At 45.7% G+C, this 17413-nt stretch overlaps 1 protein-coding gene and 1 long non-coding RNA gene across 7 annotated transcripts in view; both read right to left on the bottom strand.

Annotated features, from left to right (window-relative positions):
- Positions 1-7902, bottom strand: part of SALL1 (spalt like transcription factor 1) — an 18664-nt gene extending 10762 nt beyond the window's left edge. Inside the window, exons 1-2 of one of the 6 annotated variants that reach the window (XM_063334355.1) lie at positions 7724-7902; positions 4959-5051 (exon numbers count right to left, since the gene is read on the bottom strand). In XM_063334355.1, coding sequence (XP_063190425.1) covers positions 4959-5034 — 76 coding nt within the window. In that variant the 5' untranslated portion in view covers positions 5035-5051; positions 7724-7902. The other 5 variants (XM_063334354.1, XM_063334353.1, XM_063334358.1 and 2 more) reach the window with 5 other exon arrangements.
- Positions 7903-8022: 120 nt separating this feature from the next.
- Positions 8023-13793, bottom strand: LOC134515415 (uncharacterized). The gene is made up of 3 exons (XR_010070983.1): positions 13700-13793; positions 11087-11207; positions 8023-8320 (listed from the first exon to the last, which is right to left on the bottom strand). It is a non-coding gene; the product is annotated as an uncharacterized LOC134515415 (long non-coding RNA).
- Positions 13794-17413: the final 3620 nt, after the last annotated feature.

Genomic DNA, 17413 nt, shown 5'->3' with positions numbered 1-17413 from the left:
TACGCACGCCTTTAATTCCTCCTTCCTTTAACCAGTTTACAAATAGCAAGTTTCAAGTAACAATTTGTTCAGAAGAAAATTGCTCACGAGATAAGGTGGGTATTTGTGCTCGTATTTAACGCAGTTTCTAAACTTCTCTGGATCGTTGCTGGCAATGCAATTCTCCTATACGTTAAAGCTAAATTTTCTCAAAGATTCTCTAATCTGATGTCAAAAAGCCCTAATAATCTCAAGCGATCTTGAAGCCAAGAACAAATTCATCCTAATGAACACAATTAAAAAAAGAGTCTTCCTTATGGATGAATCAAAATGAACACTAGATGGGGTTCCAGTTGCAACAGTTTCTTCAAAAAGTTCAGTGCAGTTTCACTGTTCCAGTGACACGTAAAAGAAAGGCTCCTTAAGGCTATATCTAAACTTTGGCTACATAAACATTGGCAAAGGGACAAGAAACTAAATCCCTGTTGTTTGGAGGGTAAAACGGAGCTATGGGAACTACCTGTCAATCTCCTCTTCGGGGGTCTGGCATCTGAGGGGTGACAGGGGAATAGGGTTAGCAAAAGAAGCAAAGCTGATAAGGTGAAGCTAAAATAAACTACTAACTTCCTGCTAAGCAACCAGTAAGACTCAATTCGGGGGTCACTGGCAAGATATTGAAGTACATATTGTGATCTGAACCCTGTCACCTTTGGATGGAAGGAGGCTAGCAAAGGTTAAAACAGCTGAACACTTAAGTTTTTTTTTCTAGCACCAGCCATACAGACTCGAAGCAACAATTTCGCTGGCGCGTTTCAACTTTCATTTTTTCAAGACCGCAAAGCATATAGGTGCAACGCACCTTCAAGTGTAGAAAATACATGCAGCAAAGCTTTGACGGGCATTTGGCAGGAGCTGCCCCTTTTGTTTTTTGCAAACAGTTCTAAGAAACGTAATTGTGTTTTCTGAGGGGCACCTCAAGTCACTCCAATAAAGATTCACGTATCCACAATTAAAGCATGAATATGGTTAAAAGCCAGTTATGCAATAAGCACAGGTACAGCTAAATATACTGGAGGGCTTGTCCTCAGGGAGCCAGATGCTACTTAGCATCAAAAAGATAAATAAGGTACAAACTAAAACATAAATATTTTGCAGCGAGACAAAGATGCGGGTTATGTAGGGGAAACACACACAAAATGGGTCTGAGCTAACACTGGGTTTAGACAACTTCCACCATATGGGTTTCAGTAATTATTTCGGAATTGCATCTGCATAAGTGATATTTCACAAGGCCCTCCACACTTCGGGCTCACCTTTGGAAGAAACACAAGTGTCTGCATTCTGAACCGACAGACTGCAGTTATCGCACAAAAAGGCCTAATTGTGTAACAAACTAAAAGGAGCCTAACTAAGCAATTATTTCTCTTAAGCATCCCTGTCCTTCAGATCCTACTAAAGAAAGCGATCATAATTTCTCTCATTTCGTGGGCCCAGTAACAATTACGTGGATGATCATAATGCTGCAGCAGGAATTTACCAAAATCCATTATTGACGTGAAAAAGCACTGGTTCTGACAAGCCTTTATATGGAAGGGCAGCAAATATTTTTCTCTTCCTCAAAATCTAGCTGACTTATTTCTCAGATATAACTTTTGCTTTGGAAAATTACGCTCCGAGAATATTCTTTCACAATTGGGAATGCAATTCCAACCAACACAAAAAAAAAATTCTAAAACGTCATGAAAGTGGCTGGAGTTATTAACAAAAGGAAATAATCCCACAATCTCCTGCCCACTTCCTACCAGTAATTAGTTACTTGTTGAATATAATTTACGCTGCAAGTAATTTCTGCTATTAATCTGAGAAGCTGTTCCAGTTAATCCAATATGAACTTTATCAAATGTGCACATGCACAGGATTTTACAAGGGTAAACTTACTTATCCATTTACTGGACTAAAAATACATTTTAAGTGGAAAGTCTTCCTGCTAAGAGTGAACTGCACGAGCTTTGAACTTTTAAAAAAAGAAAGAACAGTTTAAAAAAAAATAAAAATAAAAATTACATGCTGTTGCAGTCTGAGGAACTTTTTTCCTATCGATCTTTAGATCTGAAAGCCTAGCAGAAAGTTTTAACAATCCAGAATTCAAATCAGATGCAAGAAATTTTCCCGGGGCCACTCTGTTCATTCGCTCAAAACACTGCCCAGCAGAACCTTACTGCAAGTGCCTGAAGGAGCAGCGATGCTACGTTTGCCTAAACCCTGCGCAAACTGTAGATGAATTAGCAAACCTGAATTCACAGGATGAAAGGAGAAGAAAGGAGCGCTTGGCATTTCGAGGTTTTGTTTTGCAATTTCAAGGCATATAATGCAAACTCGTCCCCGCCGCAGCTCACCCACCCTGTCTTGCTCAAGTGTGAGGCTGCTGCCAGGGCTGGGGACCCCGGAAAGGCGGAGGGTAGCTCTATGCTAATATTATTACAGCGTTCTGAATCCTGAAACACCATTACAAAACACACCCTCCAGGCAACTTACTCCAAACTTATCGTCTAACCATGTAAACCAGACATAACCTAAAACCATTACTAGAGAAGGGCGGGGGAGGCTCCTACAGATTTTATAGTAAAACACACCGCTTTTCCTGGGAAACCGGGCGGTATTTTTTAAAAATAATAAGCTTCGTTATTTACTTATTTAACTTACGATAGCCATGCAAACTAAACAAAAGCTTCACTTCCATGCCATAATTTCAGGCAAAATCCAGTTTACTTCAAGTACATCCTTTAGCAACAGGCAGGAAAGCTGCTCAGTTAACATTCCTTTCTCACACTCCCACTGTCTTTCATTTGAAAACGATGTGCAAAATCAGATCAAAAGACTAAAACAAGAAGAAAACGGCTACTTCTAAAAAAGATACTCGGAGGCGTTTTGATCTGTTCCATCTACTAAAAACAAAAAAAAGATAGCTAACGTCAAAAGATGCAATCATACAAAGTGAAGATGTGAAAAAGCCCTCTCTGCTTTCCCAGCAAGATAATTTCCATCTCAGCTTTCCCTTTCTCTGCTCACTTTTAAGAAGTTCCAAATTCTTTCACAGGAGGCCGATGAAAGGCAAATAAAACCCTAACGTTTTCCCCAACTCCTGCTCCAAACTTCAAGAGGAAGTAGAAATAATATCGGAAGAAAAAGAAATACTTTTACGGAGATGAGAAAGGGGATTATGCTGAGCAAACGGCAAAACTCGAGTGCACTCAAAGCGCACAAAACTCGGCGAAAAAACAGAAGTCGCCTCCCAGGAGCCAAGGGAACTTTTAAGAAGTGTTTCGGCAGAGACAGGCGAAGAAAGCGCTTAGATATTTGCTGGCTCACGAAGAGGGAGTCACAGGGATTTGGGGAACCGGGTAAGCGCTCGCAGAGGCAGGACAACATCCCCCAAACTTTCCGACTTGATTTATCATTCGGAGCCCGGGTCCCTCTCCCCGCGCAGCCGAGGGGCGCCGGCACCGCCGCTCCCGGGGCTGCCGGCGCGACGCCCCGGTCCGGAGGGCGGTTCGGCGGGCCCAGGGCGCCCAGCACCGCCGGAGCGCGGAGCGGCCGCGGGAGCGGAGGGCCCGGGGCCAGCGCTTCCTCGGGAAGTTGCCGGGGGAAGTCCGAGGTGCTTCCGACCGGCTGGGCCGGGCGGCGAAGGGGGCACCGCCGCGTCCCGGCCCTCCCTTACCTGCCCGCCTGAAGCGCTTCAGCCCCGCGGCGCCCTCCGCGCCCGGCGGGGCCCCTCGCAGCCCCCCGGCGCTCGCCCTCCTCATGGCCGCGGGGGGGGGTGGGGGGTGTCCGGCCGGCGGGCGCAGGGGGGAGACGCTGCCGCCGGGCCGGGGGGCCCCGCCGGCCCCCGCCTTCCCGGCCGCGGCTCTCGCCGACCACTTGTCGCCCCACGTCCCGGTACAGGTACGGGCAGAGGCACGTACCCTCCGCCCGGCTGCGCCGAACTCTTCTGAAATCCCCCTTCTCCCAGAGGGGGAGGGAAAAGAGGGGAAGGAAGGGGGCAGAAAAAAAAAAAGAAGGGGGAAAAAAACCAAAGAAAAGATATTTCACACGCTCCCTCTCCAAATCCTGGCGGACACAAAGCCAGCGTTTATTCCTCGCTCACCGACGTGAGGTGTGGGGCGGGGGGGGGGAGACGGAGAAAAAAAAATAAAAATCAACCTTAGGGAGAGAAAAGAAGCCCCCGCGCTGCCCGGAGCTTCCGCGTCGGCGGCCGCGGAGCCCCTCTCTCCGGCGCGGCGGCTGCGCGGAGCCCGGCGCGGCGGCAGCTCCGGGACGGGGCGATCGCCCCCGCGGCCCGGCCCGGCGGCGGCAACTTTTCCGCCTCCAGGAAGCTTTCGGTGCAGGCGGAGGCCGGGGCTGCACGGCGGCGGGGCAGCCTCCCCCGCTCGGGGGGACTGGGGGGGAGCGGGAGCGCTGGGGTCCGCGGGGGTGTTGCAGAGGGGGGTGTTGGGGGGGGGCGAGAAAGTGGGTGCCCGGGGGGGGTTTTCCGCCCCTTTCAGGGGGACGGCGCGGGCAGCGTGTGTGGCCGGACGGGGCATCCGTCCCGCGGGGCTGGAGGATCAGCCGCTCCGCGGCAGCCCCACTTTGTTCCCCCGCTCCGCGGGGCGCGGAGAAAGGCGCGGATCCATCTCCCGCGGGCTCAGGATGCCAGACCGCCCCGCGGGGGGAGGGCGGAGGGAAAACATCAAAAAACGGAAAGAGTTTGGAGTTTCGTTAAGAAACAGGCGAAACAAAACGCTGAGTTAAAAAAAAAAAAAAAAAATAAAAGCCAAGAACTTGGACCAAAAGCCCAGAAGGAACCCCTCCGCACGTAACTCCGGGAGAGCCTGCTGTCCCGCTCCGCTGCCCGGCGCGGTCCCGTCTCCCCGCAAGGTAAGTTTATCTATTTTGTGTGTGTTTGTGTTAAAATGTGTGCGAGGGAGAGGAGAAGAACTCACCATTTCGCTGGGATAACAAGGCCAGATCGGGGTCGGATTGGAAATGCTGAGGCTTCGCCTGCTTCCTCCGCGACATGCTGGCTCAAACATCAGCTGGGGCAGAATAAAAAATTACTAAAAAAAAATCTTCTCAAAATTACGGAAATCGAGCCTCCCCCCCCCCAGCCTCCCCAATCCTCCGCGCACCGCGCATGTGTCCTGCTATAATTATGATTATCAATAATGCATTGCGATTAATCATAGAGGGGCTCTTTGAAAGGCGATTGGCACATGGCCAGCTCTATTCAAACCAGCTCGCCTTAATCAATTAGGCGCTGATTTGCTGGAGACCCTTGTCTCTCCGCCGCTCCCACCCAATGAGTCGATCCATGTGGCAGGAGAAGGGGCTGGATTTCCCCAAAGCTGTTTGGATACAGTTTAACCCTCTTAGCAACCAGCTGGGGCTGCATCGCGCCATCCCGGTTACTATAGGAATGTGTCTCCCCTCGCCCCTTCCTCCAGCCCCGACGGGCTCCCCGCGCCCCCCCCCTCTCCGTTTTGCGCTGTATTTTACTTTTTCCTTCTTTTTTTTTTAACTTTTTTTTTTTTTTTTTAAAGCCCTCCCCCGCCCAAAGCCCCGACCCGCGGAGGGACGGCAGGGTAAGCAATAATCGATGGGAGGACGCACGGCTGCGGGGGGGCGGTCGGCGGGGAGCAGCGGGCCCGGAGGGGCGGCCCCGCACCCCGGCAAGTGCCTGCGCAGGGGGAGCCCCGCTCCCGGCCCCGCTCCGGCTGCCGCCGGCCCCTCTCCGGCGCTGCCGCTCGCTCCGTCCCGCTGCTGCAAAAAGTTTCGGGTTTGCTTTTTTTTAATCCTCTTTTTTTTTTTTTTTTTTTCCTTCTTCTTCTCCCCGCATTTGCAAATAAAGATCCATCTTCGCCCTCCCCCACCTCTCGCCCTTCACACACCCCCCACCCCCTCCCCTTTCTCTTTCCATATATCACGGGCCCGAGGGGTGCTGAAAATAGGAAGGGTTTGTCTTTTACCTCACACATTCCCAGGACAATTAGGGCTCCGCCGGGAGCGGCGGGCGGACCAGGCGGCCGCTCCGCCCCCGCCCGCCGCCCCGCGCCGGTTGGCTGCGCCCGGAGTCAATCCCGGCCCGGGGGAGGCCGGGGCGGGCGGCGCGCCCCGCTCCGCGCCGCTCCCCCCTCCACCCCCTGGCGCCACGGGTGCCCCCGCTCCCCCGTGGGACTGCTCCCGACTTTTGTTCCCCTCTGGGACGCGGGAGCGGTGCCCACCCGCCTGCCGGAGGCGGCCGCGGAGCGCCCGGTGGGGAGCGGCCCGCGGGTGCCCCGCTGCGGAGCCCGGCCGGCCGTCCCGGCGTGCGCGCAGGCGGAGCCGCCGCGGACGCTCCGCGGGGCCGGCCAAGCTCCGCGAACTTTGTGGCTGGGTTGCGCGGCGCGGAGGGGCGGCCGCTGGGGCTCCGCCGGGCGGGGCCGAGCCGGTCCGGCGGCCGGTGTGGCCCCGCACTCCCGGGGTCGGCGTCTGTGCCTGGTCCCGAACACTTAGAGCAGCGGGACCCTGGGGGCACCGCGCTCTTACCCTGTCACACGTCCTGCATCAAACTTTCACGCCCGGGTGTTACTTGCAGAGGAGGAGCCTCTTACAAACAAATTTCGCGATTTTGAAATAAAAAGTCTAGTTGCGAAGAGGCTACAGGCGATGCTATTTTTAATGTCTCGTGTACCCCACGATACGCGCACACGGGGGACGGAGGGAGCCCGTTCCCCACGCTCGCTGCTCCCCGCGCCCCTTCGCGTCTCACTCGGGGCCGTGCGGGAAAAGTTACTCGGCAAAAGCAGCGGAGCGGGGAGAAGCGGGAGCGCAGGCGGCTTCTTTCCCTCCACCCTGACCCATCCAGTGCTCTCTCCTCCCACTCCCCCCGCTGGATTATTTACTCTGCTATAGAAGCTACTCCTTTTTCCCGTATTAATATTAACAAACTCTCTGTAAAAGCAAGAGGCTGATCAGATACAACTCATTTCAATTTCAAATGAGCCGGTAAAACCTAGAGAGCGAGCGAGAGGAGAAGGGAGAGAGGGAGAAACCTTCCCATTCGAGGAACCGGCTCACTCGCGTTTTCTTCTCATTACTAAACGAAAGAGACTGTAAAACGTTTAGCGAGAAGGGTGAAAAAACCCAAGAGCCGCAAAAAACAAACAAACAAACGCATACGAACCGAAAAAGCCTCCCAGGTGCCACTCCAGTATTTAGTCAGCGGTGCAAAGTGGTCACTGACGCTTCTTTTCATTTCTGCACAGGGCGAGCCCCCTCCCTCCCCGCAGCATTTGGTACAGTAGAATTTGAGAAAAAGACAAACGAAGCTATCAGCGGGGATGATGTTGAAGAATGAAGATAATAATGTTGCTATAGGTGGTACTTCACATGACATTATTTTTCACTGAATATTTAAAGAGATGTTTCGGCAGAGATGGATACACTCAGCGCAGGCTGTCACCCTCCTTACCCTGAGACAGTGGGAAAGAAACCGAACCTGAACGTATAGAAACGCGCACGGTACTTATAGCTACCCACACGTAGATGCACACAAAATACCCACGCGGATCTATTTACACATCTGCGTCTGTATTTCTAACTGTATCCATCACTCCATTAGCTTCTCACGCTTTCTAATCTAGCCGCTCTCCCAAAATTATTCGCGTTTACAATTTCATTATACATTTGTCGATTAAGCCTAAAACAAATTTCCCCAGATGCGCAGTACCTTTGCTTCGTGGCTGGAAAAAGGCGGCCGTGGACTGGTAATTAAAAACCAACAACAGCAACAACAAGAAGAAAAACAGCGGTTTAAAGAAAAAGAAATTAATCTGGAGAAATTAAGTTTTATAACTTTTTTTTTTTCGTTTCTCTTCTCCCTCGCTAGCGTATAAAGCGGCGCCTGGTATTTCATCTAGGACCGCTTGATTATTTATTGTTTGTTTTCCTCTCCTTCGCTGGGGGCCGGGAGGGGTGGGGAAAGGGTGGGGGCAGAGCAGCATTGCCAGGGCTAGAGAAAAATCGGTCTTTATTGTTGTTGATAGCAATACATCAATTAAACGTCATTGTCTCTAACAGAAGTTGTGAGAGTTCACAAGCGTAAATACTCTGATCTTGGGTTTTCCCTCTCGAAGCTCCAAATGACAGTGACAGATATTTTTCTCTCGCCGCCACACCTTGGAGATTTTTTTATTTCCACACCACCCCTCTCTCGGATTATTCTTTTTAATGGAGGTGGGAGGCTTTCTAATGTGCTTCAATGCAAATCAGCCTGGCTGGAAGGCACCCGTGGTGGGGATCGATCTCCAGTTCATTGAGATGAGCACTGAAGGGAGATGGTAAACAGGGGATAATTTGCAGTTCATTCTGCTGAGAGACGATTTCAATGAGATGCAACACACTAGACTGGATTATTGTTATTAAGGTTTGCGATCAGACACAACAACCTTAACGCGCAGGGGTTAAAAGCTACACAATCCCCACATAGTTATAATACATCGTTAATAACGATCTTGGGGGGGGGGGGGAATCCAATTGATTTCATATTTTCTGCAAATTTTCACCTCCGGAGCCGCTCGGAGGGCGGACTGCGGCGGAGCAGTGGCTCTGCCGGCGGAGGCAGCCCCGGGGTCAGCCCGACCTGCGGCACCGCCTCGGCTCCGCGCCGCCTCGGCGCAGAAATTAAAGCGCTGGCAAGAAAACGCTCTCTGTATAATCCAACCATTCACGTTTCCACACTGCAAAAACACCCGCTTTTCACTTAGCAGGGCAGTTGGGGTCTTTTCCCCCCCTCTTTCTCTTAATCTGCTGTGTTCTCCTTTTGCCTTTTTTTTTTTTTGAACCAAAAAAGATACACTGCACGAGAGTTTCAAACGTCGCTTCAGCTGACCTCTCAAGCAAGCCGCTTTTCAGCTAACATAGGTTACATATATTTTAGAAACGCGTGTAATTAGGGGCTTCCAGATGCTGCAGTCAGCTGGGAACTTGGCTTTGTGCTCCGATGTATAATAAACTTTTGAGACAGTCCTGGGGCGCAGCTACCCAGGGGCAGCGAGCACCAGCCATCCCGAATGGTTTTATCAATAGCCTGGATCACGCTATTCAGTATGGAAATGGCAAGTCCTGTGACTGTGTGGGTTTAGGTATGACTACTTCTGTGGACGTGCTGTCAGCACCCCCTCTAACTCCCCTTGCTCTCTTTAAAAAAAAATTAAAATATTTTCTAATAACAATTCCCCTTAAAAGAAAAAAAAAAAAAAGGAGGGGGGCACCAGAATCGAACCCTTCTCCGTTATTACTGACAACTAATAATTGATCATTGCTCAAACCCACAAGCTTTTAGCCGCATAAGTGAATCGTAAGCAATACGGGTTGAGCCAAAGGAAAAAGGAAAAAAAAAAAAACAGAGGGAAAGAGCCTCTCCCTCTTTCTCTCCCCCGAATCCCGGAGAATCGCAGTGATGGGGAACTCCCCCGCCCCCGAGATAAAAATGAACATGACTAATGCCATAACCGGCCAAGGTGGGATTATTTAATTCAATTCTTTCTTTACACATTTGCTGCCTTTTGTCTGACCTGATGGCTGGCAAATTTTTACACCTAGCTGTCCCTTTTGAGTTTATTGATGAAGGTGCTTCTGAAATGATTATCAAGAGATTTACAGCCATCACTACCCACCTACGGGAAAAGTAGTAAAATCAATCCCTCAATCAATCAGACCCCTCTGTGCATATCTTTTTAATCTGCTCTTTTAGCTGTTTTATTACAACACGAGCATTAAATACGTTTGTTTCAAATTTAACACGAATGCCTCCGAAGGACTCTGTCAATTTAGACATAAATCATGGAGTAAACAAGCTGGATGGAAAATCCTCTTTCTCGGGCAAGAGAGTTAAAACCCAAGGAATAATAATAAAAAAAAAAAAACAAACCAGCTATATCCCGCATCAGTGTATAGGCAACTATTCTGTACGTACAGCCCACAAGGCAGAAAAAAAACATACAGAAAGATAAATATGCAGCACTGCAAAAGACTTCCATGCACTTTTACATCACTACACAGAGAACCTAGAGAGTGCTAGTAATTACAAATACTCTCACATCCTAAAGCCTATCATTATTTCCTCTATTTGATATCTTTTTTTTATAGCAGAATGTCTTATTTCCCATGTTAAAAAAGAAACTTTTCTCTATTATTAAATGCCATACACTTGAGAAAATATCTTAATTTCAATATTATTATTGATCCCAAGGTATCACTCTATCCTTTATACACTTTTTTTCCAGATTAAATAAATAAATTAGAGGGTATTTCAGGTAGGCTGCTCAGATCGGGTATCTTTCCCACCATGTGTTACACAGTGGTCATCGTATGTGGACAGAATGAGTCTATTAGTTCTATAGAGAAGCAAGAATTTTATTTGATGCTACAGGGGAAGTTTTCTCTGCAAGCCACATGCCTTTACATCCCAGTTTAATTTTTTAATTTTTTTTTAATATCCTTGTTTATCACAGCCATATAAAGCCACCGTGTGCCTCCCACCAGAAAACTAGAAGTTTAGAAATGAAGTGACAGAGATTTCTCCAGCCGTAGATACAAAATTTTAAAAACCATTCTGGGCTGCAAAGACATCTTCCAAAGACATATTGTGATGTCTCTCATCACAGAAATAACTCTGGGTAGAACAAAAAAAAAAAAAGAAAAGACACCGAAATATGTACATGTCAAAAGAAGAGTAATGAAAAAATACATCTGATATCGGATGATGAGATATAACTAGCTATCAATCAAGATTTCCTCCAAACATCTTCCTTTAAGAAAAGTGCCTTTATACAGTAGGAAAACTTCAGTCACGATTGTGGTGCAGCCGGGTATCTATTCACAAGATCTATTCACAAGAGCCTTAGTGTAAATTTTTTTAAAAATTTCACAGTTATAATTTCTTTATCGAAGTACTATTTAAAATAGTATAAAATATAGAGGTGGGAGCCATTTAAAAGCATGTGAAGGAGTAGGACTGAGGGATGTATTTTCCAGGATATTTAAGTAAAAAAAATGTTTTTAAAAAAGTGTTCCCTTCGGATTTACTTACCTTTGAAACAAAATTACACAGCAATTATGTAGTCTGTCAAAATACAAACACAAGGCCAAAATTTCACATGGCAATTTCCTCTGAAATAGAACGTACAGATGATTTCCAACAAGGTAGTCACCTAACAAAGAAAGACCTGTTGTCATCACAAAAAGATTTTCATTGGCAAATCAGATTTACAGAGCGTGCATTTTTATTTACGTTTTAAGGTTTCATTTTAATCTGGAGAATATGCAGCAATTATGGGATAAACATGTCTCAGACCTCAGGGGAAAAGTTGCCTGTAGAGTCCCAAGTTTCTTGGCTGATGAAATGAACCCGACAACCCCTCTCATTTTCGTGACATATTTTTGATTCAAATACAGTGGAAGCATTTGTGAGCACATACATTTTGTTTGCATAATATTGAGGTGCCCTGATTAATGCGTGGTGTTTACAACGTGAAAATTGTCATACTCTTTGCATCAACACAAGAAGCCGGCCTGGCAGCCACTAGTTGCAATAAAGTAAATGCCTCATGAATAATGTTCCGCTTTCCGTGCCTGAGCTAAGTACAGTCCTCTCGATCCACGTTTTTGCCCCCAGTTTGGGCCAGCCTGTTAACAGAATTGGTCTGCAATGGCAGTGTGGGAAACATACCACTTGGAGCACAAATATGTTTGCTCACAGCCTTGCACGTGCGTTATCTGGGTCTTGTGGGGACCCCTTTTCCTCCTGGAGCCATCTCATCCCCCAGCCACATTTTTGCAGTTTGCTTTTCTTCCCACTAGGGATCATTTAATGTCCAGACGGCAACAACAGCCATCACCTACCTCAAAAGGTAACTCCAGGAGTTTCTGATTTATTAGAATAATTCTGTAGCAGGAAAGAGGGGGAAGAGTTGAGCCCTGAGCTGCCAGCCAGCTCTTACTGAACTATCAGCAGACACTACACCAGTGACCCAGAGATAGCCTGGAAAACTACTGCTCCATAAACCCAAGATCATACAGTTGCCACCTAGAAAATTAAACTCACAATTTCCTTTCCTTCCCTAAGAAAAGCTCAAGGCACAAGATTCAAACAGACTTAAAAAAGACCCTTCCTCACAAATCCAGAAACCGGATTTGGGGTCAGAAAAATTGTTTCCATCCTTTACATGCTTTATATGGTGAGCTTGGATATTCATCCTGGCTGTACAAACTATTTCTTGAATTTCGCCCAGAGTTACTTATTGTGTGTTTTGGTCCTTCTTCACAGAACTTCAAACTCCATCTCCAATGGAGTGTCCAGGATTGCAGAACACATTTATTTGCATGTTGTAAGCGGCTTTCTGCAGTGGAGCCGGCTCTCCGCGGGACTGTATGCAATCACTAAGCTCATCTGAGCTCGTTCCTAGCCAGCGACACCCTAGAAGCACCGCCTGAATAAGGATTTAAAGCCTGAGTAAGTTTTAGATCATACTACAGGCATTTGGTGCAAAAATCATACACGCAAAGACAAATGCAGCCCCAGTCTGCACTGGTTCAGCAATTCAACCATCATGTACCTACTGCAACAGGCAAAGCAAGAGGGGGAGAGTCATACTTGAATATAATAGGAAAACTTCCATCAAACACCAGTGATTATTCTACAGCCATTTGGAAAGCTCAAGGATACGTCATATACTCACTTCTGAGACCATGAAAAGCCACTTTTCTTGTCCTCAGAAGTTGGCAATGCAAGTGCCCAATCCTAAACGCGTTATCGGTGAAATTCATCCTTGTGCAGGAAGCAGAGCACCGACAGGGCAGCACGGGCAGCGTTCCGGTCTAGAACTGCACATGAGCGAATCTCCAGCAGGGGCTAACTGTGATGATCGAGTACGTCATTTCTGCCCACCGTCTGTCACTGCCCCGCGCCTGGAAGACACTGTCCCACAGCCGAACTGGGGCAATGGGCAGGTGTGCTCTCCCAGCCTGTGTATGGCTGGTGTGAGCAAAATGTTTGCGTGACATCCTCCGCCAGCAAGGGATGGAAATCTCCTGCATGGGGCAACAGTGCGTGGTATGGTAACCTCTTAAGCTGTTCCAGCTGTTTGCAAATAAAGTATGTGTCTAAGCCCCCAGTCTATACAAACTGATTTCTGAGAGGAGCTGGGTTTGTGGGAGTGTGCCAGATCAGGCCCATTACTAACTTCAGACGAGTGTAAACAACCGCTACATAGAAAAAAAACCTAGAGAAGGCACCACTGACAACGATTAGCATGTAAATAACATACCTCTTAGTAAGATGTCTTCTGCTAATAGGTTTAGGTGACAGTTGCATACCTTTGCACTCCCATACATTTTAGGGCTTGATGGCACTTGCTCTCTCTAAATTTTACTCAACCTGGCTTCTTCTGCAGTTGAAGCAGCTTCCATTTTTATGCTGCACCAAAGCTGAAGCAAAGCTCTAATATGCAAGAATTACAGTTTCATGAAAACATAGAGCCCAATGCATTGTATATGTAGTGAATTAAGTGGAATTAAACAAAGGATAAATATGGTTCATTCCCTCCTCTCCCTTCAGCACTGTCCTCTCTGACACTGTACATGTAATCTCACGACACAGTAACATTGCTGCGCGGACTCTGTTCAAGCACTATCATTCACTTACTCTTTGTTTCGCTCCTAGAATTTTCTAATAGCAGAATTCACTTTCAGCCAGTGCTGCTCTCCGAGGGCCGCCAGACCTGCTGCTCCTTCACCCCACCGGTAATGGATTGCGCCAGAGCAGGACAAGACCTGCCCATGTTCAACGATGGGAGTCACACCGAGCAGACGCAATTAGGTAAACTCAGCACAAAGGTAAAAAGTGAGATGGACGTAAGCCTAATGGGGGAGAGATAGGTACATCTACAGCCAGGGCCAGCACTGCCACCACCAGCCACGCAGAGCGTGCAGCTGCCTAGGGCTGCAGAATGTTTAGTAACACTTTCCTGAGCTAGTGACTGTGCCTTGCAAGGGGCCTACGTTTAATGTTTTGCCTAGAGCAACAAAATCCTGTGGCTGGTGCTGGATGCCATATTCAGGGAAGCCTGCAGGAACTGCTTGCTGGTGACAGGGAAAGCACTCACTGCTTCTCTAAGCAAAACAACTATGACATTTAGGACTTCAGCTCCCTAAACCACCTGTTCAGATCTGCTAATCACAGGTAATCTTGGCTTTTCAAGGGGATTACTCAAAGACAATAGAAATACTAAATAACCAAAGACAAAAACTGTTACTGGTAATTGGCATCCATTTCTTGTGATAGCACGCAATTATTTTTGCAATAATTGTAACCAGTAACACACTACAGAAAGTTCTCATGGGACCGACTCTCCTTCCAGAAATTAACTGTAGAATATGCTTTGCATTTCTTATTATTCTACTTCCTTATTGTCATTCTCATAAAATCAATCAAAATGATAACTGCAATATCTAGAAACAGCCAGAATTTAATCTGGAAGAATTATACACAAGTATATCAGCACTGGAAGTGTATCTGCCTAAAGGAGCCATGTATCACTACAGAGAATGCGATCTATGTTTGAAGCATTGGCATATATCTACGAGATTATACTAATTTCAGTGTAGAAAGGTGACATTATGGAACACTGCTTGGAAACATGCATGTTATAAAACTAAAAATAAATATATGCTACAAAATTTGAAACTAATTGAAAATACTTTAATTTTGTGACAGACCATATTGTAAATGTTTACATTGTATTCAATAAATATTAGCCACAAATCCTAATCTAACCCCAGATTTCACTTGGCCCAAGACTTTGGGAAAATCCAAGTGTTAGCTCAAATTTTGTACCCCTTTGACTACCAATTCCAGTCCCCGTTTCGGTAGGTAAATCCTCAGCAGTGGGGCCATGTGGCCAAGGAGCAGGGCCAAAACTGCCTTGGAGGCACTTGGCCTCAGTGCTCCAGTGGTCCCGTTTGCCTGTAGATCCTATGATTTCAGGATGTCCAGGAGGTTTGTGTGTGAATCTTGTCATCATCTTAGAAGAATACCAAGGAAATTTTGTAAAGTTTCCCTTCAAGCATTTTTTTCAAACCACATGGCTGTTACTGGATAGGGATTTAGGCTATCCCAATGGAAAACAGCTGCACTTTTCAATACATAGCACACAAATTTATCAAGTAGCTCAACTGCAATGTATTCTAGGTTCCTTGAAAATGAAAGGCTGGACGAGATGATCTTTCAAGGTCCCTTCCCACCCGGGCTGTTCTATGATTCTATGACAGGGCAACGTGATTTTACACTGGACAGTATTATTTGCATATTTACTGCTTTATTATATCTTCCAAAATCAAATAATCAATATAATTTGGACTTTACTGTGGGAAGAATGAAACTGCTTGACTGACACATGATGGTGAACTAACTGCATTAGAAGCTCTGGCTCTTTTATTTCTCTTTCACTCAGGAAAGGGCAAAAAATCTGGATTTGTTCTGTACAAAATTGCAATACGGCAGGCTAAAACTTTCCCTCTCAATCTAAAAACTTTCCTTCTCAATTTAAATTCATTTTAAATTGTTATGCTTTACAAACTTCCAAATGGGATTCTAATTGTTGACAGACATTTTACATTACATGTGTCTATCACTTTGATTTAATATGCATTTTCAATGAAATTTAAAAAAGGCCTCTAAGGTGGCAATTTAACAGCAAGACATGCTGTGAATTTTAGATATAAAAAATATCTACTTTTCAAGGGGTTTTTGTACATGTGAAAATGGCCCTCCAGAAAAAAAAAAATAAAAAAATCAGAGAACGTCTGTATGGCTGAATTATCAGAAGCTAAATATCTCCAAGAATATTACCTACTGTTTTAGTCAATCACAGTCATCAGAGGCAAACCAGATTTTACATTTATGCAGCATTTCAGTACTGCACTTCAAAAAGTATTAACCATGAAAGAAATAAAATGTATTTGGAAATCCTATGTCTGGTTTATTACATCTCATGACCTGATTTAATTTTCTTCTACAGAAAACCCGCATTGAAATGTCTGTAAGTAATAGGTACTCCTTGTCAACTTTGATAAGAGACATTTGAAAGGAATTCCAAATGTATTCTGAAAGATAAGAGCAAAGCTAGCTTTTCTGTGTCCCTGTAAGAGTGGAAGCCAGACCTAGGAGAGCACACAAGCTACAGGAGAGACCTGTTCTATATCAAGTCTACTTTTGAAATCATCAGAACTCTAGTTAATATATTGGCCTTAAATCTATAGACATCGACAGCACAGTGGGAACAACTCTGCATCTTTAACTTAGAATTTGTTAAACTAAATATTAGCTACTTTTAAATACTTGCATTTTCTTCATAACTTTAATACAAACATCTTGGCTTTGGCTGATTTTATATAAATAGCTTTAGATCATCTTGGCTTAGTGGTCCTGCAGGGTGTCCCAAAAACTACACTTGATGGCAAGAATAAACAATCATTAAACTTCAAAGACTCCCAAAAAGTCTAGTTATTTTGATTTAGGGGAATCATTTAAATTAATCCCTATGTTTGTGTAGAAAATATGTAATGTAATCCATTTCTCTGTCTCCAGCTTCAAGTCACTTACCATTGCATTGGAAAAAAAACCTGCTTTACTAATGTTTCCTGTCTTGAGAAACTGGGGAAAAAATGAAGACTTCATATCTTTTTAAAGAATTCTGGAGAAACAAATATTATAATACACAACTGTGTACTTATATCTCCACATAACTGCTGTTAAAACTAACACACACAAAAGAGCTCTTCAGTGGGAGCAGTAAAACCAGATTTTATGTACGTGTGTGTACGTATATAATCTTTTTCTAACAAAAGAGCCAATTACTTCTTTTTTTGAATGGCTTTCTGCCTTAGCACCCCAACTCAGCTGAGTACTGTTGTGCTACAGAAAACTCAAGGTCACCTTTGTAACGTATCTTCTGTTTTGCTGAGCCTCTTTTAAAATTGGGGAGAAACTTTAATAGGATGAAGAGCTTGGGTTTTAGTTTAATTTTTACTTTAAAATTAATCACTCTTCAGCTGAAAGAAGTATGTAGAGCATACTCTGTCAGAGGCACCGAGGAAAAAAAAGAAGGAATGAGAACCTCAGCTATTGTAAATCACTGTAATGCCACTGAAGCCAATAGGACTACGTCAATTTAGACTAGTTGAGGTTGTGGCCTAATATTTGTACTGAAATGTTGAGGCTATAGCCGTATCCCTGAGCTGTATAAATATTTGTTTAAAGCTGACTGTTAGGGTGCAGGGGGTGGATTGCTCATCAGCAAAGAGTTAGGAGCCTTGTCTTTTCACCTTTCTTAAGGAAACCTACCATTTTTTTGGGGTG

This window comes from Chroicocephalus ridibundus, chromosome 4 (assembly GCF_963924245.1).
Source record: "Chroicocephalus ridibundus chromosome 4, bChrRid1.1, whole genome shotgun sequence".
NCBI lineage: Eukaryota > Metazoa > Chordata > Aves > Charadriiformes > Laridae > Chroicocephalus > Chroicocephalus ridibundus.
This window is presented reverse-complemented; position numbering and strand designations above follow the sequence as displayed.